Consider the following 24,911-nt stretch of genomic DNA (forward strand, 5'->3'; position numbering starts at 1 on the left):
CCAACTTCAGGATACAAGTCAAAAATCCTTCATGAAGCCTAGCATCTGGCTCTTCCCTCTACAGACCCCTTTCCCATGTGTCCTTAACACTCAAGCTAACGGACCTATTTGGCCAAGCTGTCTCATGCTCTCCCATTTGCTGTTCCCTCTGCCCTTCCCTCACCTCTTATACTTGGCTGACCTCTAATCATACTTGGGGACTCAGCTCCAGGCCTCTCCTCCTCTGGGAACTGTCCTTGACTTCCCTCCACTTGACTTAGGGCTCTTCTTGGTACCAAGCCTGATCCAGAGCAAGTCTCCAAGACAAGATATTTTTCACAGCTGTGCAGCTGCATCAGGTATGTTTGTTTCTCAGGTGACAGTGAGTCCCTTGAGGCAGGAACAATCTCTTCTGCCTCTGTCTCCCCAACAGCTAATCCAAAGCCTCTCTCAGCAGGTGCTCAAAAAAAGCCCACTGACTTGAATGAGGACAAAACAAACCTGTTAATCAATCTTTCTTCCCTTCTCTCTGCTCCCAGGTCATATGGCCACCTCACCCGTCAACAGCCCTGGCCTTTGGATAAGTCTTCAGTTGCTGAGTCTCTACATTTCTGAGGACACGCCGCTAATACGAGGGCAAATGTGCTTATTCTACCACAAACGGGCTTCTCTTCCATATTTTCTCTTCTTTCTAGGAAAGCATGGAAATGTCCTCTTTTCCCCTCTTGGCAACCTGAAGGCTTTGCATGAGAGAAGAGGTAAGAGAGAAGGTTCCACTCACGTGATGCTGAGGGAAAGGGGGATATTATCATTGAGTACCGACTCAGAGTCAAGACTTGTTCCCCTGGGAGAAGCCACAGTGACGTTTTCGCAAAGAACAAGGGCAACTGAATTTAGAAACCACAACCAGCATATTTAGTCCAAACATGTAAAAGCAGCAGCCTCCCCAGGGAATGTCAAAGGGGGGAGCTTTCCTATTCCCATTCAGGATCTCACTTCTGCCCATGAATTTCTAGATGAGTAGATGATCCCATTCTTCCCGTGGCCTGAGACATTCCTCTGAGATCCCTGCCCCAAGGGCCAGCCAATCCGTGCTTTGGAGCTGACGGAAACCTTCAGGATGGCTATTTACTATAAAAGGAAAAACAAATCAAAGCCGGCAGATGATGCTGATCCTCTGAGAGCAGGAGCTGGTCTACTTGGGAGAGAATTTAGTGAGAATCCCTGGCAGGGAGTGCTGATGCGGAGACAAAAAAAGGGTGAGATCGATGTTTATGAAAAAATAAAAAGAGCAAGAATGCTGGGCCGTGAGCTTTATTTCACACTTTTGACCCGAGAGGCACATTCCTCAGGGACAATTCATAGCCAAATCGGGCTGCTCTGTCTAGATGAAAAGGGAGAAACGGATGAACGCAGTGTTTCAGCAAGGTACGCACAAGCTGTTGGCAAGAACGATGAATTCACACTAAATTAAACTCAATTATGGTGACTTTTTATTCTTTCCCCAAGGTGTGGGGTGAGGGCTGACATGCGTCCCCTGGAGATTTGGAACTCCTCCAAATTCTACTATAGCTTCCTTGTTGTTCCCGTAACTAGGGCGTTTAAAAATTAGAAAAACAGCAATTAGTCGATGGCGTCCCGAGGTGGACCAGCGAGCAGCGGGACGGGGCTGACCCTCCCGCCAAAGGGCCTGCTCACAAGAAAAAAGAGCTGTGAATCCGTGAGGAAGTGCTGGCTCTTTTTAAAAGCACTTCATCGGATTTCATATTTCATTTCTCAGAAAGTAGGAATTAAATTTGGAAATTTAAACCAGCATCTGCTCTTGGACCTGGGAATCAAATGACACCCTCCTGGGACAGGCCTGTTCAGGCCGCTTCTCCAGCACTGTCCCGGGAGGCCACCCCAGCGGTGGCCACCCTGTGAGGACCTGTCCAGGCAGGGTTGAGGGAGGGGCACTCAGGTTTCACAAACACTGGCCCCCAACTCGGGAATGCTGCTGTTTTCGGGCATGGACCTTTCTACTGAGGATATACTTTCCCCACAAACAGAATCCTTCCTTAACTCCCATGTTCCGTCCTTCAAATATGTTTTGCCCTTTCGTTTGCTAAGGGCTTCATACTGTACATCCCAATCCAGCTCTTTAGGAGAAGAACAGCTCAGTAGGTCAGCAGAGGGTGGGCACACACGGGAAAGAGTCACCCAGTCACCAGTAGCCCTTGGGCCGATAAAGAAAATCTTGGATGTCAGATCTTGTCTGTGTCATTTTTCTGATGGAAGAAGCTCCAAGGAGACAATTCTCATCAACTCTAAAGGAAGGCACTGAAGAGGCGTATACAGTATAGGGGATAGACCTTGAACTCTGGAATATTTTGGCTTTTATTCTAAAACAGGGATAGGACATTTATGTACATTTTCTTTCATTTATTTCTCTTTAAAAACATGCTCTCTTTACTCATTTCTCAGCTCAAAATGCCAGCACACCATGAGCAAGCACACCTTTGCCTACTTTGAGAGAATGTCTAAGGTGTGCGAGAGGCTTCCAAAAGAAGAAAAAAAGAAAGAAAACGAAGGGGAAGTAAAAGGACGAAAGGAAGAAAAGCAAACAAACCTCTCATACAGAGCCGTGGGACCAGCATTCCTCTCAGGGAGAGGTCTGTATCCTGGTGGGCGGCCTTCTCACGGACCTTCCTCACCCTTCAATACAAAGGCAAGGCCTCCTTCCCACAGTCACCAGCTAGAACCACACATGCGACTGCTTGGAAACATGCCCTCCGGACACTCCACTTCGCCTGGAAAAGTCTGGTCCGGAGCAGCGGCTGCCTCTGCCCGCCTTGGCCCCTCGGGCACTTCGCTGCCCCAGGGACAGCTGCCCTGCTGGCTAACCCAAAGCAGGGCCCAGCCTCACCTGCGACCCCTCCCCTGAGCCTCAGCTGCGTGAGCACAAAACCACGAAGCATAAGATCAGAAAGGGGTTTTGCTACGTCTCCAAAATGATGGCACATTTCCCGGAGAACTGTGTGTGTGTGAGAGAGAGGACACATATCCCCTTCATGCCCAAATGAGCCATTGTAAACGCTTTTACAATGAGCCTGTAAACACACGTTCAAAGACCCAATGATATCCTTACAGGAAAACATCAGGACACGCCCCGCATGCTCTGGACACTCAGCACAGGGCCCACCGGGGATGGGGTGGGCAGCGCTTCCCACCGGCTTCATTCCATTTCCAGTCTGGTGGTCCTTTCTTACAACTGGCACCTTTCTGGGTAGCTGTGGGTAGCTTTCTGTGCCAGGCTTCCGTGGCAGGGAGGGGACCCTGGACAGAGCCACCTATGTCAACACTGACCCTTTTCAAGGGAAAGATGAGAAACAGCAAAACCTCAGGACTACTAAAGCCAGCAAAGGGAGTGTTCTCAGAGCCTCCTCTCAGCCTCCCAGTCCCAGACACATGACTAGTTACTGTTTCTCCCTCCTCAATTGTTATGAGTGTGTCTCCGCTGAGCATCTTTCCCTAAGGACTTGCCCGCCCTTGAATAGCTGGTGTCTAGAAATACAGGACGCACGAATCCTCTTTGAACCTATCGTGGGTAATTTGGAGATCTTTATCTCCTGATGAGTCTTTTTAGAAGAGGGTAGATTTAGAGGGCAATGTAGGAACATTTATTTATGCTGCACAAAAGGTCTTTATCATCTGTATGCAAACCTGTTATCAGGCTTAAAAAACACTGTCAGATTCCCAGTGATATTTTCATATCCCTTCCACAGAAGCAGAGAAAAGGGTTGAAAGGTTTCTTTGGATATCAAAGGAAAAGGGAGAGAGAAAGGAAGCACTGCTACAGTTCTGCATTGAGAGAGGTTGGAAAAAAAAAGACCCTATGGTTTGTTTTGCTAAATTTGTTGACGGTTCCCTGGCCATAGCAACACACGGCCAAGAAGGTAGAAGGCTGGAGCGGCTCAGCATCTTCACATATAGGGCAGGCTGAGCAATGTACGCGCAAGCAGTAGATCCTACCAGCGTTGGCTGTGACTCATTTGATTGACTGCAAGCCACTGCTTTAAAAAATTTAATTCATTCAAAAGGGCGCTGACCTCTCTTGCTCTGGTCTTGTTTCCAGGTTTTGGCAAGAAGCCCTGGAAGGGGAATCTGAGCCCTTTCCTCCATGGTCCACCCGGGACGGGAGCTCTGCCCTGGAGGAGCCCAACACACGGGCCTGGGGGCTCCTTCTCTCTTGCTGACTCCCTCTCCTTCTACCCTCTGACTCCAGATAAAGAGAGGGGCTCTGTTAAAAGTGGTTTCTCATTCCGTCACTCACCTTTCATACCACTACCTTCTTCTTGGAATGTGTTACGAGCAGTGGTCTGATCTTCTAAGTGTTCACTCCCACCACTTCCTGAAGAGGCTACACTGCTTTGTGGAGACAGGGGGGCATGATCGGATGGGAGGCACTGGGGTCCTCTAGCTCGCAAGTCCTCATGAGACATCCATCCATGTCCTAGAGGCTGGTTTGGCACATTCATGGGTGGGGTAAGGGACACAGATCGTTTCAAAGGGCTGTGGTGTGCCTGGCCTGAGAGAACTGGAAAATAAAAATAAAATGAAATAGGTTATTGCCCCCCCTTGAGTCTGGGCCACAGAAGAACCCACAATACCCCTGAGAGAAGCCGCTAGCTGTCTCACAACTCCATCAGCGGTCACAGAGGCTGCAGGCCTGGCCGGGTCCTTCCCTTGGGGGTGGATAGAAGGGTCCTGCCTGGACCTCTTGGGGGGGTTGGGTCTCTTCAGGGAGGCTGCACCTACAGTGCCCACATCTGTGACCTTAGCCTTTATGGGCTGGGATCTGGTTTTGGTTCTGACTCTAGAAATCAGGATTCTTAGCAGTCGGGCCATTCATTAGGACAGACTTGACAGCTTGGCACAGCAGCCATCCGCCAAGAGTGGCAAAAACATGTGCTGGGCAATTTTTTAAACACACAAAACCGGCATTCCCCGTGTCGTTAGGGTGGACCTCCTGGCCAGCAGGGACCTCTGCTGGGCTGAACCAGAAGAAGGTGGACTCGCCCTGAACCAGGAATCAGGGAACTATTCCCTCTCAAAGGGGCGCAGGCTTAGCGAGGGCCCCGATGCTAACACGGATCTCAGGGGACGGGACCGGCAGCTCTGTGTGAAAGGGCCGATTCTTTCCCGCGGCTCCACAGGGTGATGCCAAACTCTATATTGAAAACACTTCCAGGTAACAAGGCTTTCATTCAGAAGCCAGCGGGGTGCTCTCGGGAAGCCGGGCATGGTTTCCACCGGCATGTCCAGCCCTTCCGCACCGTGGGCAACATCTGCGCGGCCCCCGTTTTTAATTTCTTTTCCAGAAAACTAGGAAAAAGCAACACGTCTCACATAACTAGCCAAGTTACATTGAGGTCATTCAAGGGAGGGATTTGACCAAAATCAACGCCGAGGGAGCCGGCGTTACCCTCGGCTGGTTTTTCTGGGCGTGGAAAGCGCCCGCTTCACAAAAGGAGTCTATTCATAACACTCGCTCCGCGCCGCTCCCTGACAGGTCCAGTTTATTTGGACTCTGCAGGGCTAACATGGAACTGAGCCGCATGCGTTTTAAAACATTTTTCAGGGGAGCCATTAAGTCCCATCTCAGGCTCTAGCCCCTCCAGCGAGGTCTTGGCTGTCCCGAGGCCAGACCAGCACCTCTTTGATGGCGTCAATCTTTCTGTGTTTTTTGGGGGGAAGCAGACCCGACATCCCCATGTAGGAAGTTCTGCTTTTTGTTAAATTGCATTTCGGGTGGGGCAGCACCCACATGAAGACCTGGCCAGCAGATTGCCTTGCTCTCACTTGAAAAGATAAACACCAGAGCCAAAAAGGCTGGGTGTTTTCAAAAAGTGTGTTTGGGACAGTAGTGGTGTGGGTTGGCTCTCCTGGTCAGCTGGCATGAACCAGGCCCTGAGAGCAACGGGCTCACACCGCTGTTGTCCATGTTTCCAACTGGCTTTGTGTGGCCAGAAGGGCAGCCCTGTGTGTGAAAGGGGCATAGGCAAAAGGGCTAGAAATTTCTTCAGCAACAACAAAAAAAGGGGTGGGGGTGGGGGAGGAACAGCAGTTTTAGTATTTGTAATCTGAAATATTTAGTATTTGTAATCTGAAAAATTTCTAATTTGGGTAGAGTCTATCAAAGGCAAGGAATTGTTATCTAACTTAAAAATATGCAAAGGGAATATTAAATTTTTTTTTACCTTAACAGGCTGAAACAGCTTGCATTTCCACTAAATAGACTAGGGAAGACACTATTTAAAAGGCTCCCTGGAAAATGCATTGCTACCTGGTTGGATCAGAATTAGCAAGAGAAAAAGGGGGGGGGGAGGAAAAAAAAAACCTCAGGAAAAGAAAATAAATAAATAAAAAGGAAGCAGCAGCAAAAATGAAGAGAGAAGCCAATAGGAAGAAAAGCCAGACATCCAGAAAATCCATTTCATGCCTGTCTAAGTATTTATATGAAATTGGGTAGACTTTGTTAGGGCTACCCAAGTGCTGGGATGTTTCAGCTTAGACGTCTCTGCTTTCTGCTACCTTTGCAGTCATTTCAGAATATCTGGTGAAGGCTCTGAATGGTGCCAGCCAAGTATGCCCCAAGTGGACATGGTGCTCCTCTTCCCAGCCAGGATTGGAGTGAGCCTGAAACCATAGAAACGGACTTTGCCAAAGAGAGATATACAGCTGGTAGCTGGTGGAACCGCCTGGTTAACAGCAGTAACTGAACCCACTGCTAAGATCCTTAGATGCTAAGAACACCACCACACATATGTAGCTGAATTTCATTCTTGGATGGAGCCCATTTGCTTCTTTCCATCTAAAGTTCCCTTAAAGGCCAGGTCACCTCCCCACTGATGGGCATCCTTGGGGAAGCTGTGAATCTCCAGGGAACCCACTAGCTACCGAGAATGGAACTAAATGTTTACCTAACTTAATGGGACTTACAGGGATTTATTCATTGAAATCTACACCTATTTCCTTGCACATTCCTGAGCGTGACTGAAGTCACAGGGGATATGGTATGAACTTGGCCTCTGCCTCTAATAAAACATCAATTACACCTCAGGTGCCTGGGCCTTTTCCCAATGACTTTCTACTAAAGGCCCCTCCCTGTTTAAACCATAAAGACTCCCACAGCTGGCACCAAACTCAGAAATGTCTCTTTAGGATCACCCAGCCATAGCAACCAAGCAAACTGCCTCACATGACACTTCTGATCTTCAGAGAGGGCCATGGATGAGAGCGAGGCTGGACATACACCTCAATCAAAGCAAAGTCATGCTGGGCAAAGGCCCGATTTCTCTTTAAAGAGAACCAAGGCGATACAGGCTTGTCTACCTCTGGGAAGGAGACTGAAGTAGGTGACAGGTGACCTGCCAATAGTGCCACTTTGGGGTGAAGACAGATCTTCAAGTAATAGTGACCTCAAAGCCGATTTTTATGTTGTTTTGTGTGAGGGAGTACTTTGGCATAAAGTGGCAACGGGAATAATAAATGCCATGGCAGGAAGAGTGCAGGAAAACAGGCCACGTGACTGTGGAATTAAAGAGGTGGCCAGCGGCACAGGATCGATGGTTGGCCCATTGCTCCATTTTATTATTTTTTTTTAACCAGAAGAACTCATCTGAAGTGGTGACCAATAGAGGGAGAATTGATAATCAGGCAAAAATAAACTCCTTTTCCTACAAGAAGGGAGGAGAGGTAGTGGAGAGACACCTGAGAAGCTTTGCAGCGCTGTGTTTGTGGCCCCAGGATGACTCCAGCTAGAGGCAGACCTTTGGAATGCTCTCGCTTGCTGACCACTGTGCAGCAGACAGCAGCTAATGCTTAATTCCCCTGCAGGCTGCCTGAAAGTCATATTCCAATGATGCAGAATGAAGTACACCTTGGGAAAAAAATCTCAGATATACTAGTAAAGGGCAGGTTCCAGTAGGACTCAGGTCCTAAATTCATATTGCATTTGTGACTTCCTAAAGGTGAGAGCACAAGGCCAGTGTGTTTCAGGATGGATTCATCGTTTTGGAAATCAGACTAAAAATTACCCGGGGAGGCAAAATCGTGCCTCTTTTGCTCTGGAAAAACTGAAGCTAAACTTAATCTTATGTACAGTTTAGATTCAATACTGCTTATATTCTTAGAAGCCTCTACAAGAAAGTTCAGGTATGTACACACGTATGTATGCATGTACATGGATATATGTCAGCAGAATACTGTAAATTGGGGGGCTCTCATACATTAAAGAATAAAGAATAAATAAGTCTAATTTAAATATGAAAAAGCAGCTAAAAATAATGTGTGATGCAAGCACAGAGGGTCTTATAATCTGGCAATGAAGTCTGTCATACCATCAGGGCCATCCTTTGACCTCATCACACCTCATGGTTCCTCTTTCATCTCCAAGCATCTTTACTGTGACTCCTTCCAATGCCTTTTTAGGGGAAAATGCAATGCCTGGCTCTGGGTGCTGTTCCTTTAAGTATTTTCTTGATAGCCTGGACATCTATTTATTTCCCATTTCCTTTGACCATCTTTGACTTCTGTCTCCATTTGCAATTAGTGAAATAAGATTTAGGAAAAAGCTTTTCAGGATATTTAGTGCTCTTTTAAGAAAATGAGGTATAACTACTTTTTTTCTGCCTTCTAAGATGACAAATAACAGGGTTTGTAGAAAGAGAAAGGCTTGGGAAACTGGTCCAACTATCGCCTTGGTCCACTGTCAGGTTAAGTGTTATACCTCACTGTCAAAGAGGGAAGTGATCCCCATAAGCAAACAGTCCAGATTACTGAAGCTTGATCTTACACCAAAGTCTATCACAATAAACTTCAATGGAGATCTTTTAAAGACACATTACACATTTTTCTGTTCTCTTTAAATTTACACATTGAATGCAACTTATGCTTTAAAAATTATTGTTATGAGCACAGAGTCATAACTGTGGTTTAGAGCTGGAAGCACCCTAAAAGACAACATAATTCAGTAATTCCCAAGTTGTGAGCTGTGGGCCCAATGGGTTATCAAAGACCTGAGAGTCCCTATGTGCACCCAGCATTGTTAGCAGATAAAATACTGTGTTATCAATGTATGTTTTCACATGTATGTGAAGAGTTATAGAATTAATAAAAAATAAATTTAAATGTTGCTGAATTTATACCTCTTTTTGTAATTTTTTAAAATATATTTTTTTGTTGATTTCAGAAAGGGAGAGGGAGAGAGAGAGAGACAGAAACATCGATGAGAGAGAATCATTGATCGGCTGCCTTCTGCATGCCCCACACTGCATGCCCTAATCACAGAATCGAACCGTGACCTCCTGCTTCATAGGTCAATGCTCAACTACTGAGCCATACCCTACTCCCAATTGTTTTAGTTGTTAAAAATAGAGTCATGAACTCAATAAGCAAACCAAGATGACTGCTGCTCTCTACTGAGGCTTCCATAGGCAATACTGATGCCCTCAGGACCTTGTGGGCTTCAAGTCCTCTGTGTGCCTTGCCTAGTTATTCTATCTCCTTAAACCATTATTTCTTATTGCTAACAGTGCATTTTTCCATCTATTTCCATTTTGTTCTAGAATCTAGAATCTAGACTGCGGAAACTGACTTTAGAAAAAAAGGACATTAAATATCCCCAAACTCCTAATGTCATCCTCTTTCATCAAACCAAATAACCTGCCTTCTCAACCCCAGCTTGGGTTCTGCACCCTCATCAGGATCTTATGAGCTCAGCCGCATAGACATAATTTGCAATTTTAATCTTTCTTCTTCTTAAGCTAGTCTCCCCATTTCTAACCTGCAGAAAAACTTGTGCTTTGTAAATTTTTCAAATTTTAGATGCTCATGTGATAGAACTCAATCCAATTGCTATTACAACTCAACTTTTCAAAAAGAACTCATTCTAATTTAGGGATTTTAGAAAGTAGAATGAGGGGACTAAGCACTTGCATATGATTTTAAAATATTACCTGAGGATTTCTTTCTTGAATTAAAAGGTCCTGGCCAATTCTCTACTCTGGTGATGTATGCTGCATGTCCACATAGTAAGAAAAAACACAGGGGTCCAGCTGATGTGGTTCAGTGGCTGAGCAGCGACCTATGAACCTGGAGGTAATGGTTCGATTTCCCATCAGGGCACATGCCTGGGTTGCAGGCTCGATCCCCAGTAACGGGTGTGCAGGAAGCAGCCAATCAATGCTTCTATCTCTCTCTCCCTGTCCCTTCCTCTCTGAAATCAATAAAAAATATTTTTTTAAAAAGAAAAAAAAAACACAGGGAATAGTTACTTGTATGTTGCTAATGGTGTATTTTAACAATCTTTTCTAGATCTACTCCCTAAAGACATTCAGGAGTATCAGTAGAACCTTTGGCGAATACACCAGTCTACGAGCTCACAACATATGATTCTTAAGTTTTGCTGCAGGATATGGTTTGATAATTTTCAATTTTAAAGGCAAAAAATGATCAACTCATTGGCAGCTGCAATACACAGTAGCTGCTGTTGTTTCAAAGTTATTGGGGGAGTGTTTCTGTCCACGCCCTTGGGTTTGGCCTGCTCATCAAGCATCTTTCAGGTGCCGTCCCAAGAGTTTCTTCTAAGAGCACCGATTTCAGAGCATCGAAGGAACTGCTCCTAAAGGCTTTCCATGTTCAAAGAATAGAGTTCTGCTAACACCACTTGTATGAATGTTCCAGGCATTTGCTTAAAAACAAACAAAAACAACGGACGTTTTAGCAAGGCTCAGTGGTGAAACGACATTAGGCCCCGATTCCTCTTCTTTAGTTGGTTTTGTGGTACCACAACCAGTAATCTGGGGCCCTGTGGTGGGAATCTTTGGGGAAGAAAAGATTAATAGGAGTACAAGAATACATTTTTTAAAAACAACAACAACAAACAAAACCAGAATATTTGATCAGTGACATCATGCAAAAAAAAAAAAAAAAAAAGACAAAGTAACACCAGTCGCATTTATGGCCAAGTATAGATTTGTGTAGGGAGTGGGGGGAGAAGAGTATTAATTACTAAGGTTAAAATTAACATGCTCTGCCCTTGTGGCTTCAGGAAACAGATTAAAAGCAAATCTGGAAGGTTATATGCCTCAACGCTGCATGCTTGCTCTTTGTTTCTTGTCCAAAGGTTTGAAAAACCAGTGCTCACAACATCTGGACACCAGAAGATGATTCCCCCACACAGCTTCAGACTCCACCTCATTCTGGGGGGAAGAACAGGGAACATGCTACCAAGCCAAGATGTGGTTGGTGGACAGGGAGTTCCCGACAAGCCCGGAAGGAAGCCACGCTCCCTGGGAAGACAAAGTGTATGCTTGCCTGTGCAACAAAGCCAAACAAATGGACACCCTGGAAGAGGAGAAAGCTGCAAAGAACATCACAACGGGGTTGACAAATACACACAGCGAAATCTCTTCCCCCGCCTGAAACCTCATCTCCATATGGCATTGAAGCAAAAGCATTCTGGTGCAGGGAGAAGTACCTGAGAGACTTTCCCAGTAACCTGAGTCCTTGTCACCCGTGTCAGCTCTTATTACTCTAAGGACGGCTCAGCCTTTGGGCAGAGGAAAGATGTATGTTTCTGCCTTCACATTATCACTTAAACATTTGGGCTTTTAGGAAGCAAATTAGAATGTTTCTGGCAGACTTTTATAGCTGCATTAATCTTTGGGACATTTCATTTGTCCTCTCTTGTCTGTTTCTATAATGGCAAAACTGGGTGTCATCCCGTAGAAAACCTATTTTAGATAACTGCTCTTTGACGTTACATTGTCATTATTTATGAAATAAGTTAGACCAGAAGGCAATCTACGTACATTTTATAGAAAATAGCAGAATTTTACTCACAAATTTAACTTCAACTCAAGCAGTCAGTCCTAAAAGGAAACTCCTCTCATTCCATTCTATCAAAACCAATGACATCAACCATGGAAATAATTTAACACCACTGAAGCAGATGTTTAAGCCAATTTAAGGAACTGCGGGATCAGCCCAGCCATTTCTAAAGTTCCTGTGCACTGGGTTAACTTCTACTTTCCTGCATTATGTTTCTTTTCATGTGCATAGTTATATCTATATGCACTTAACCCTGAGGTTTGTCCATGGAATTTCTACTCACATAGAGAGTGAACTGATGTCCAGAAATGAGCATCGATAAAGCTGCAGAACTTGAATTATTTTTTTTTAATGACACCAAGAAAATAATTGAGTTAAGCAAGTGGCCAGGAGTGGATTTAAGTGGATATTTCCTTTGTTGTTTTCCAATGTATCTGTAAAAAATGCTCTAGTCACCGTGTTTAAGGAAGAGAGGCGGTGGAGAAATTCAGAAAGATAGATGTTTGATGACAAAATCTCCCTCTTACCCCTTTCTAAGAAGATAACTCCAAATTGTAACTGAGGACCTCAGCTCACATGCCTATCCAGGGAGTACTTCTTAGGCTTACAAAAATACAATGTCCATCTGTGTTCAACAACGCCCAGGCTGCTAACAGAGCATGGGTACCAGCAAAGCAATCCAAGTTTGGAATGGCAAACAGCCAGGGTTTCATGACTGAGCAACCAAGCCCCCCTGAGAGCATCGGTCTCAATTCACGGTCAGAGTCATTGAACAAATCATCAGGGTATCATCCTTTTACATCTTGACACCACTAGCAACACTTATCCAAAGGAGAGGTGGGTCAATCACTTGAAAGGGGCTAATAAGGAATATTTTACAATCTTGTCTACTAACTCTGTCTCGAGCTGAATTCCAGGCAAAGTCTTCATGGTTGCTGGAGGTTAAAGTTTCCCAGATAAGAGGGCAAAGTGGCTTTTAAAAGCAATGGCACTGAGTAGGCAAGGGCCGGCATCATTAGCAGATGCATGAAGCTACTGCCATTAGGGTCTCAACTTAGCACCAGCCAAATGCATGACTGGTGCCAGGATTTCTCTGAGCATGAAACTCTGAACCTTTGCCTCCATCAAGCAACATTCTTTTTTTTCTTTTCTTTCCAGTGTCAGGAGAAGGGTTGTAACTAATTGGAAATGTATTACGTATTCCTGATTGATTCTTAACTTAGTTCCTTGATAGAAGAATGAGAACTGGAGATTCTCAGCACTAGGGCAATTTACTGATTAGTGAATTGGTTCTTGTTTTCATTAAAGCATCCATCTACATGTCAACTGTAACAATACACATTAATGACCATTCAAAAAAAACTCCACAATTTGAGCTTACATTGCTAATCAGATGATTTTTGTGGTTGTTTTTGTTAATTAAGAGCAACCGGATGGTTTAGGGTCTCCTGGCTTCTTAATTATATTTGATTGAATCACCATGTGATTCAAGACAAGCTCTTGAGACATCACACACCCCAATTCCCGCTTTCGCTTCTATTTCAGCCTCTTCTTGAATTCGAAACTGTCACAACCTGACCCCGTGGGTGTTGGAACACGGAGAGATTGGTGCTGCGTTTGTAAAATTGATTTACTGTGGTCTGTAATTACACATAACGATTTGAATGTTTGACTTGGCACTGCATTTTTCATTTAAACCATACCGTTCTTCCCTACCCCAGAGAAACAGCGTTTACGTAATTGCTCTCAACTCATCTACTTGGGTATTATAAATCAGTCCTGGAATAAAAGACTTCCAGAGACACTGCAAGCATGAGGTTCCTGGAATAATTCAGCCCCCGACTGGTCTAGTTTAAGAATAGGCTTGAAGAGCATGAATTTCTTAGTGGATATGACGTGGCAGGGCTATCAGGAGCCTTCGGATCCCAGCAGCAAAGAGAACAGCAGTTGGACTATGAGGAGGGCTGGGCTGAGCTCCCAAGGCCAGCACAGGTCCACAGGTCGGCTCCTCGTCTACTCTGGGTCCTCCTTCACCTGTCAGACAAACTGTAGAGTGTGCGTGTCCTATTACATGTCTTATATATCCTTGATCCTCATTATTCACAGAGTCTGTATTTGCAAATGCACCTGTTTGCTAAAATGTATTTGTAGCCTCAAAATCAGTACTCGCAGCATGTTCATGGTCATTCTTGGACGCACTCAGAGTGGTGAAAATTGGAGTCCCTGATGCACATGCTCCTCACTGAGGCAGGACAGACATTGGTCTGCCTTCCCATTTCAGCTCTCACACTATAAACAAGTGTCCTCTCCGAGGTCTTTTTAGTGTCCCATCTGTCTAATTTACGTGCGTTTTATTGGTGAATTTGCTGTTTAAAATGGCATAGCGCTATGGATGGACCTGGAGAATATTATACTAAACGAAATAAGCCAGTCAGAGAAAGATAAGTATCACATGATCTCACTCATATGTGGACTCTCATGAACAAAATAAACTGATGAACAAAACAGAACCAGCAACATAGAAGCATGGAACAGACTGACAAATCTCAGAGGGAAGGTGGGGGAGGATGGGTGGGTGGGAAGAGTTCAACTAAAAAACTTGTATGCATATACCAGTAATGCATAACCCATGGACACAGACAACAGGGTGGTGAAGGCCTGGGTTGGGGGGCAGGGGCAGGCTAGAAGAGTTCAATGGGGGGTGGGGGGGAAGGACATATGTAATACAATAAAGATTTAAAAATAATAAAATAAAATAACATGGCATAGTGCTGCCCTGGCTGTTATGGCTCAGTTGGTTGGAGCATTATCGAATACACTGAAAGGTTTCAGGTTCGAGTCCCGGTCAGGGCATATGCCTAGGTTGTGGGTTCAGTCCCCAGTTGGGGTGCATACGAGAGGCAACTAATCAATATTTCTCTCTTATGTCGATGTTTCTCTCTCTCCCTTACTTTCTCTAAAATAAATAAACATATCCTCAGGTGAGGGTTAAAGAATAACAAAAAAATATATACATATAGCATAGTGCTGAGGTGCTGGCCAGTGTTCCCAAGTGCAAGGAGGCTGTGATGTGCTCCATTCACCCATGAGTTATAGTGGTGTTGGCCATGAGTTCAATGTTAATGAATCCAACATAATATATTAAATAAAATGTCTTTAAACAGAAACACACGTAAAACAAAGTTATGTATTAATCAGTGGATGAAAATGTGAGTCTTGCAAGAACCCACCCTGTATGTCCCCAGGAGCAATGATTCAATATTTGTAAATTTAGTGTTCACAGTGACTTTATAGAACATAACTATTGCAAGTAATGGGAATTGATCGTATGTATATATACAAACTCTTCATTCCACCTCCCTGCCTGTGACATTTTCTCACATCTGCCATGTTTTTGTCCTAGGCTAGTGGTTCTCAACCTTGGCTGCACATTCGACTTCTTTGGAGCCTTTAAAAAATTCTGATGCCCAGGCCCCATCCTAGATCAAGTAATGGAAATCCCTGTAATGGGGTTGAGCATCTTTAATTTTAGATGTGCCTGGCTGGTTGTTTTGTTTTGTTTTAAATATATTTTTATTGATTTCAGAGAGGAAGGGAGAGGGAGAGAGAGATAGAAACGTCAGTGAGGAGAGAGAATCCTTGATTGGCTGCCTCCTGCACGCCCCCTACTGGGGATCGAGCTGGCAACCTGGCATGTGCCCTTGACTGGAATCGAACCTGAGACCCTTCAGTCCACAGGCTGACGCTCTATCCACTGAGCCAAGCCAGCTAGGGAGAGCCGGGGTGGTTTTAATGGCTAGCCGGGGCTGAGAACCACTGTCTTAGGCTATCCCCTTGCCTCAGTGGCCTCCAAACTCTGTCCCACATTCTAGACATCTCAAACCTCCCCAGGTTGGCTGCTGCTTCTGCCTGGTCTTACGAACATGCCCCCAAAGATTAGAGGCATCTTGTTTACTTTGCAAGTGGTTTTTAAAATACAGCATACAAATCATCGCTTCACCCCGTAATATATCTTATTTGCTTCGGGTTCACATGCAGAATTCTGCTCAGACTCTTCAGCCCAGGATTTTAACACTCTTGCCCTGCCCTCCAGGGAAAATAAATTATATTCTGGTACCAGAATTCCAACCCAAACAATACCTGGGCAGAAATTTCTAACGACTCCCTAGACAAATGTTTGGACTTTGGGGCAACAGTGTCTAACCTCTTGCTGTGGCCATTCACGCTAGCTGAGTAGGAAGAGTGAGTCAGGGGTCAGCCCAGGTCCTCTCTGGCTGTGAATCGGCTTCAGAAAGCTCCAAGCACATTTTCTCTTAGTCTGGAAACTCGGTTGGTAAGAGCACCTCTGATTCCCAAACGACAAAATCTTGTGCTCTAGATCCATGAACCAGCAGCGCTGGCATCATCTGGGAGCTTGTTCGAAAGGCTGGACTCTCAGGCCTCACCCCAGATCCACTGAGTCAGGATCTGCATTTTAAGATCCTAGGACATTGGTGTGCACATTCAAGGTGAAGTGCACCGGCCCAACTTGCCGGCTGGACACGCGTTCTCTTGATATTGAGGTAGGAGCCAACCACAACAAAATCAGCCTACTGAAGTGAGAAGAATTTGGGATTTGGGTTGGAAGCCGAATAACCTTTCAGTGCCTCAGTTTCCACGTTTAGTAGATATGTTTCCCCCATTAGTAGATAATGGGGAAATATCAAATTATTTAATGTACAAGAAAATGTTTTGCAAACTCTAAAGTGCTATAGAAATATTAGTCATTAGTTGTCAGAGTAAGAATAACCCGATATAAACCAACACTGCTACATGGAAAAATCAACTCAAAGTACTAGCCAATCTAAGGACATTCATGGAGCATTTTCAGCATATTACATGTGGTATGAAAATATCTCTGCTTACTTGGTAGTGTTTCACAGATGTACAAGAGGTGAATTTTCCATCCTTTTCATACCAAAGAGAGTGCCTTCCATGCTCTTTCAAAATCCTTATCTACAGGGACAGACTTTCCTCCATCCCAATCAGAATGATCTTCCTTTGATTCTGACTCAACAACCTGGTCTTTCCTCCCCCGCATTTTAAGTTCTCACATTTCATTTCTATTTTCTGAAGGGTCAGGGTATGCAAATCTCCTTCTTTTCCATTGAATTTCAGTGTTCAGAACTTCTCATGAGACCTTCTCTTTGTCCTGACATTGGTAAGCAACACTGATAGACCGAAGTCCTTACTGAAGGACTCCGTGATAATTAGAAATTTAAGCCAAGAACCTATTACATGGGTGGGTGACACTGGGTTCTGCACATGCAAAGCAAGGAGTCGGAACAGATGAATTCATTCATTCATTCATTCATTCACTAATTCATCAGACATTTGTTGAGTGCCCATCATGTGCCACGCTCTCAGAGCTGAGAGCACAATGTTAAAAAGCCATTGCAGCCCAGTGGATGATCTCTCAGCCCCTTGCTGAGCCGCTCTGCGCTGATGCTATTTATTAGCAACTTTATGCAGTGCCATTCTCACTCGGATAAGATATTGTCCCCACATTATTTATTTCTCCATATTTTTTAAAAGTCTGCCTTGTAACACCAATAGAACAGCCAGCCAGGGTGTCTGGGTAAAGGAGCTGCCAGCTGCTCACCGCAGGCTAGATTCTGGAAAAGGGAAGGCACTAAATTAGATCATTCCTCCCCCTTCCAGGCTCAGCCCAATGCTCTCATTTCTCCTGCACATTTTAGGCTCTCATCAAAGTGTGACTGACTGACTGAATTTCAGACTCCTTATTCTGTTTTCCTTCTTGACCTGCCCAGGGCTGGGGATACTGTACTGTCATTTCCCCAGATGCAACCTAAAAGACTCATCCTTAAGGACTGCCTTTCCTCTGAAGAGAAGGCCATATGAGACTGAGCACAACATTCCTAGCTACCATTTGCCAATGCTGAGTAAGTATCAGGTACTCGGCCAAATATATATACATATTGCTCCATATAATCCTCATCTAATGCTTTCTAATGTAGGGTCCATCATTGTTCTCCTGCCCCCTCCCCCCCTGGTCCCCCCTCCTTCCCCTTACACACACACACACACACACACACACACACACACACACACTTCACAGATAGCAGGCTGAGGTGCAGAGAGTAGGGGACTTATCAAAGATCAGACAACTAGGAAGGGGCAAGAGAGAATCAGGTTCAAAGCTTAAGGTTCTTTAACTTTCAAGCCTGCCTTCTTAAGCCCAATACCACATGGTTTCTTGTGGCAGAAAGAACTCTGGGCTTAGGCTTTCAGCCCTGACACGGAGCTCTCAATATGCAAAACCCTGAGCAAGTCTGTTGGCTCCAGGTCTCAGTGTACTAGAGAACAGTTACAACAATGGTAGTCCCTCTTCTACCTCCCTCCCATGGTTGCTGTGGGATCAGATGCTGCCTGCATCATCCATCCATCCAATTTTGCTAAGCATCTGCCATTTGCTGAACATATGCTAGACACTATAAGCAATGATGAAGGCCCACTAAGATGATGTATGAAATAATACTTTTGAAATATGAGTTGTTACCTTCCTATAGAAAGAGTTTAAGCTAACCTCCTTATTCATTCACTCATTCAACAGTGAGCATCTCTATGCACAGGGCACTGTGCTAGTCATTAGGGCTACAGATGCCAAAAAGAGTATAATAAAAGAGAGAACTGCACAGATGCAAAATATCTTCCAGCATTGATTAAGCCATCACCTTTCATCATTTAGAAGCACACAGCAGCTAGGAGCTGTAAGGCAGTGTTAATATTCTAAGTAACACTCTGCATGAAGGTAAAGAATTGCTGAAGGAAGTAAAAATTTTAGGTGATTTCAATTTCAATTAATTTGTCACAATATCTCAAGGTTTTGTAAGTGTGTGTTTTTTAAAGTATATTTTTATTGATTTCAGAGAGGAAGGGAGAGGGAGAGATAGAAATATCAATGATGAGAGCAAATCATTGATAGGCTGCTTCCTGCACGCCCCACACTGGGGATCAAGCCTGCAACCTGGGCATAAGCCTTTGACCAGAATCGAACCCGGAACCCTTCAGTCCACAGGCCAATGCTCTATCCACTGAGCCAAACTGTCTAGGGATCATAAGTGCTTTTGAGGAGGTGGTAATGCACTAGGACAAGATGCCTCTCTGAATCCCAGCCCTCCATTTCAGGATGACAGTATCAGGGGAAAGATATGCAAGTCAAAAAAGCTCTCCTCTCTTGTTTCTGTGGTAAATATGTTGTTTCCTTGCAAGCCAGCTATTGCATGCAGTAATTTAAAATCCATGGCTCTAAGTAGCATGAAGATTCTCTATCACTGAATCTGAAATCACCTGTATCTCTTTTCCATTTGGGCTTTCCCCAGATGGCTCACAAAGCTTATGGTTTTGGTCTTGTGTGGGTGTTCTGAGGGCAGAATCAGGAAAGCATCTGCCTAAAAAGTCAAACCAGAATATTTTCATTTTAAATTAGAAGCTGGAGGAGCAACAGACTTAAGAGAAACAACCTAGTCCCCCGCCCTCCTTCAAAGATGTAAGATAACCATGATATTTCCCTAAATGAAGAGCTGTGCTTCAAGAATGGTCCCTCCTGAAATGAACACTGACTCACCAAGTGCTCAGTGCGGTGGGTGTTGAGCTTTTCATTCCTGAGTCAAGCCCTCAAAAGAATTGGCAGAGAGCAATGCCAATGTTTTATTGAAAAGTACATAGATGCTGTTGTTTAAGTGCCCAATGGAATTGGTCCTGATGGAATGTTAATGATGGTGCTACCTTCTTGAGCTCTGTCTCCAAAAATATTATTTTCGGAAGACTGGAATGTGTAGCACTGCAATTTGTTTCCCCCATTTATTTACTGCCTAATTATCTCAGAATTCCAGGACTTTATAGCTGGAAGGAACTTTGAAAATATGACTTAGGAATCATCTAACCCACCCCCTTGCCATTTTATCTCTCTATCAGAGACCTAGAGAGATACAGCAATTCCCAAACTAACTCAACAAAATTGATATTGAAGCTAAGACTGAAATGTCAGTGTTTTTGGTCTTCACGATTCATATTATATCATTGGTCACTAGTCTTCATATCAATGCCATTGATAGAAAGGGGAAGAAAAATAGATCTGTGATATAAAACAGATAGTCCCTCACGTAACTCCAAAGCAATGCATTGCAGGATCTAAATGTTGAGGCCTAGAGATCTGTACAACAGTGCAAACAGTGTAACTATCAGGAAAAGTTCCATGTTGAAGAGGGAGTTATAGAGGAGGTAAAGATACTTCAAATACTTTCCATTAAGTTTACACTTGATCTTAGCCAAAAGGCTGAGAAGCGATTCCATTAAGTTCAAGAGACAGATTTCCCCCCACTTAAAATCAATGGCTATCAGTAGCTTAAAGTTTGTTTTCATTACCTAAACCTCAATGATTAAAATAATTAAGATAGTTATTATCAGGCTATAGACATTGTACAAGGAGATCTACATTACATGTCATTCATTCGTTTATTCATTCAACAAGTATTTATTCAACATCTAACAATATGCTAGGCAGTATTTTGGGCAACGGGAAGACTGCAGTGAATAAAATCACATCCTTGACCCCTTGGAATTTATATTCAAGTGGGGAGTTAGATAATAAACAAGTAAATTAAACTAGACTTTCAATTTATGCAGCTGTTACTCTGTTCCTTTAGCAAATTCACTAAAATGACAGCAAAGACATAAACCCACAAGGAAAAGGATGCAGGAAAGAGATGACTGGAGATGACAGTGGGTATCAACATAATTTTGGAAACTGGAAAAGAGAAGGACATGGGATAACTAAGTAGACCAAAGAAAGGCAGCATGTATGCCCATAGCAAGGGGAATCATGCAGTTCACGTGGCAGAACTCGCAAGAAGTTCAGGACTCAGAGAGCAGGTACCTCTGAAGGCAGAGGTGCAGAGAGGGGTCGAAAATAGGAGGCTTCATAGAGAGTATGTCGAAGGTACAGAGAGACCCTTAGGTTTTCTTTCCCACCCCACAAAAACCAGGTGAGTCTCCTCTCAGCATCTTTCTTCTAACAGCCCCTAGAACCAGGAAATCAGGCCTCTATCTTTCAGGCGGAGACAAGGATTCCTCTAGGGGAAATGGACACTCCATGAAAAAAAGAATCAGGGCTGGTGATATGTGTGAGTCCCCAGCAAACATTCAGGCCAGGTCCCTACCTAATCTCTCTGTGATGAAATTCACACACACAAGGTTCTAGTGCCTTCCTCTGCAATGAAAGAACTCTTATTTGAGAGACAGGGTCCAAAACAAACAGAGAGAAAAACAACTCCAAATACGGGAACAGAAAAAGACTTCAAAAATCAATTGTAATATCTTCAGAGATATTAGAAAAAATTTTCACCCTTGAAATAAGAACAGAATGCAAGACAAAAAAGATCATTCAACGGATAAGAAAGAACTCTTGCAATTTGAAAATATCATAGCAAAAACTTAAAAAATTATACAGTAAGTTTGGAAGGTAACTTTATAGAAATCACCTAGAAAGTAGAACAAAAAGACTGTAAGTAGGGGAGAAAAAGTTAAGGAAATTAGAGGATTGATAAAGAAGAGTTATTTACATAATTAAAAGAAGTTCCTGGAGAGAAACTTTAGGAGGTGGATCCAAGTTGGGACAATTTTGGAAAATCAGACATATCTTTGAACTACAGGACTTGGGGGAAAGCAAACATCTCTAGCACCAAAGACCCCAACTCCACTCAGTGATGGGCTTAGAGTCAGGACTCCCACTGGAATGCTCAGGACTGTCATGGACTTGTTTGAGGTAGAAATTTCACTAATTTCTGGGTAGACTTGGCATTGGGACTCTATAGAGTCTTTAAGTTGAAGATAAATCTAGGTGTCAAGCAGGTTTCCTCTAGCGTTCCAACAGCTCAGCCAAAGCTATTCAGATCTTTGCCAGTCTGGAGGGTTCCCAGGGGCTGAGTCTAAGCTAACTGATTGAAAAGAGTGAGAAGCAGAGCGGAAAGATGTTTCTCTGCCCTCTTCTTCCCCAAAGCCTGGATTCTTAAGTGAATCACCCCCGCAAATGCTTCCTTTCTTCCAGTCCATACCACTGAGGGTGGCACGGTGGTCTCACAGGGTCAACTTTTCCGGAAGTAAACCATTTACCCAATATGAGGACGTGCCAGCCAAAGCAATCTCCTGGGTCAAGGAATTTCAGCACCCTTTTCTGCTTGAATCCCACCAGGTTGAGAGTTTGACCCCTGAGTGTGTATAAAGCTTCTTGCTCCAAAGCCATTAGAGGGGCAGCCAAAAATGAAAAGCCTTAGTTAAGGATGGGAACTTAACTTTTCTCCTGGCCACTCTGTGGCTATTTTCAGTGTGAAGACCGAAGAAGTACACATGAAATCCTTCACTGGCTCTGTCCTTTAAGAAAAAGCACTTATTTCTTGTATTGACATTTCTATGAAGTTTGTTCACGCAACTACAAAAGGATGGAAGGCAGCTCATATGCAGGCGCGTAGACATGAGTGAGGAGATGGTCATGAGTGTGACCCCGGCGTTGAGCTATCCCAGTCGAGCCCTTAAAGAGCTTTTCTCTGAGCAACTGCTTCTCCAGCACCCCATAATTAGCCTGCTCTCTGGACTGCATACAGATGGAGTGGCTGGGGAAGAGGAGCAAGAGAACAACTCTAGAAGCAAATACAAATTAGGCAGCTGTCTAGCCAGAGAGAGATCACCAACAGAAAATTAGGAAAAGAACTGGGACCATAAGAACCTTTAAATTCTTTTTCACAGATCTCACAGGCTTGAAAAGAAAGCCTCAAGCAACATATTATTTGCTTACAAGCCATCTACCTTCTCTGAGTACTGACAATACTCATTCCTGAACAGCGGGGAGCTATGCAACAAGCTGGCCTTGAATTTAGGATCTGCAGCTCAGGTCCAGATTTAGGGACTTGGCTGGTCTCAACCACATTGTCGGCCTCATAACCAAAGCAGAGACCCTCTTGGGAGTAAAAAACTCTCCTACTTTGAAGCGAAGCCCACAATGCTTTGAGATTCCAGGTGAACTTGGAGCTACATTGTCAAAAGTAAACAAACACACAAGTGTAGTCATTTTTATCCAAAGATGCCATTATTGTACTTGTTGTAAGCTCTGACTTTTAGAATAACAAATGTTAAGTTGGGATATTAAAATTATCCTGCTAAACCTAGTAGAGTTAATAACAATATCACAGGCACAGAATAATTCCTCCGATAACGATGAGCATATAGAAAGAATTCCCTTTCTCACAACCTATCTCGAGGCCAAATGACTATGAAATTCTTCCAGCTTTCCAAGTGTGCTGCAGTCTTGAGCATTCTCCCAACGCATCCAGTGGATGCAGACCCAGGCATCATTCCAGCCACGCCCTTACGTGGCTCTCTCCTCAACAAGCTCTCTCTCCAGCCCCTGAAAGTATTCAGGAAGACTTCCCTCTGCATTTACAAACTCAGCCTGAGGTGGAAATGAGCGGCACTACCCACCCGGTCCATCCAAAGACATATGAACGGGACTTGTTAAAAACAGCAAACCAAAAGCAAGTAAGTCACCTAAAGAATGCCAATGTACTAATCAGAGAACTACGATACCTATCACAAAATAAAACCACCCGATGAAATCCTTTCAACATTTGTTATTTTAAAATACTTTATACATTAACTTTGATAGAGAATCTCAGGAGCTGAGGCCCTTTACCTGATTTTAAGAGTTCCTGTCAATGAAGATCATTTAAAAACCAAGACAGTTTGTACCCCAAGTCATAGAAGAACTATCTGATTCAAAAAAAAGTCATTTCAAAATAAGGTTATTTCCGGCAATGTTTTCAGAATACAGCACTGTTTAAAGGAGACTTGTATATAGTATGTGTCCTCTTCCAAGGAGACTTGTATATAGTATGTGTCCTCGGTCCAGGAGCTTCACACCTTGAGACTAGTGATAGATCAGGAGAGTGTGCTCAGTTTCTTAACACCTGTCACCATCACCCCTTGTGCATTGATGCTACTCAAGGACTGCCTCTCGGGAAGCTGGGACTAAGAGATACACGTCTAATTTGATTTTAACTTGGATATAGCAAAAGTTGTGGGGTTTTTTAATCCAAAATGGGTAGAAGCTTTTGGGACAGAGCCCCAAAGCTGCATGTCCCTGCTCCCACTGTGGAAATGTTTGACATAGTGGTATGGGAACAAGACCAGTAACCTGCCGAATGTTTATCAGATCTCTTAAAACAGAACCTTCCAACGGTCCTCTTCCAACAGACTCCCATCACAAGAGTGGCTTTCAAGGGGCCTGCGATCTAGGCACCAGGCAACTGAACCTGGTAATTCCTCTTTTTTAATAATTTTCTCTCTTTAAGCTCAGAAAGGACAGAAAATCCACATTTGGATTCCACATGCCCTGGAATTTCACCATCACCAAGATCTTTACCTGGAATCCTTGCTAGTTTTCTATTCTCTCTACATGACCAAGGATCTCATGGGAGTACCCTTCCTATTAATACTACTCCAGGCTACATTACCCTGTCTTTTATTTTTTTTATTGATTTTTTTAATTGATTTTTTACAGAGAGGTAGGGAGAGGGATAGAGAGTCAGAAACATCGATGAGAGAGAAACACCGATCAGCCGCTTCCTGCACCCCCCCCCCCACCGGGAATGTGCCCGCAACCAAGGCACATGCCCCCAACCGGAATCAAACCCAGGACCCCCTAGTCCGCAGGCCAATGCTCTATCCACTGAGCCAAACCGGTCAGGGCACCCTGTCTTTTCTTTTAGAATATCTTCTTTCTCCCTTTTATTTTTCATAGGTAATATATGGCATTAACAAGGCACTCCCTTCAAAAGATAGAGGGAAAGTAATTCCCCCAAGCCCTGACTGCAGACTTCCCAGATCCATATTCCAGGTATTGGTTACTGGTGTTCGCATTCTTTTAAAAATGTGGGGGACCAAAACCATATAATGTTCTTACTGAGTGTATGGTTAATTCGGAGAATAGCAGGGGGATCTCCTCC

At 44.0% G+C, this 24,911-nt stretch overlaps 1 protein-coding gene across 1 annotated transcript in view; it reads right to left on the minus strand.

Annotated features, from left to right (window-relative positions):
- Positions 1 to 24,911, minus strand: part of SAMD4A (sterile alpha motif domain containing 4A) — a gene marked incomplete at its 3' end in the record, with an annotated part of 179,553 nt that overhangs the window by 37,493 nt on the left and 117,149 nt on the right. Inside the window, exon 3 of the mRNA XM_023760767.1 lies at positions 4,292 to 4,555. Within this exon, the coding sequence (XP_023616535.1) occupies positions 4,292 to 4,555 (264 nt within the window). The remainder of the gene's footprint in view (positions 1 to 4,291; positions 4,556 to 24,911) is intronic.

This window comes from Myotis lucifugus, unplaced genomic scaffold, assembly GCF_000147115.1.
Source record: "Myotis lucifugus unplaced genomic scaffold, Myoluc2.0 scaffold_191, whole genome shotgun sequence".
NCBI lineage: Eukaryota > Metazoa > Chordata > Mammalia > Chiroptera > Vespertilionidae > Myotis > Myotis lucifugus.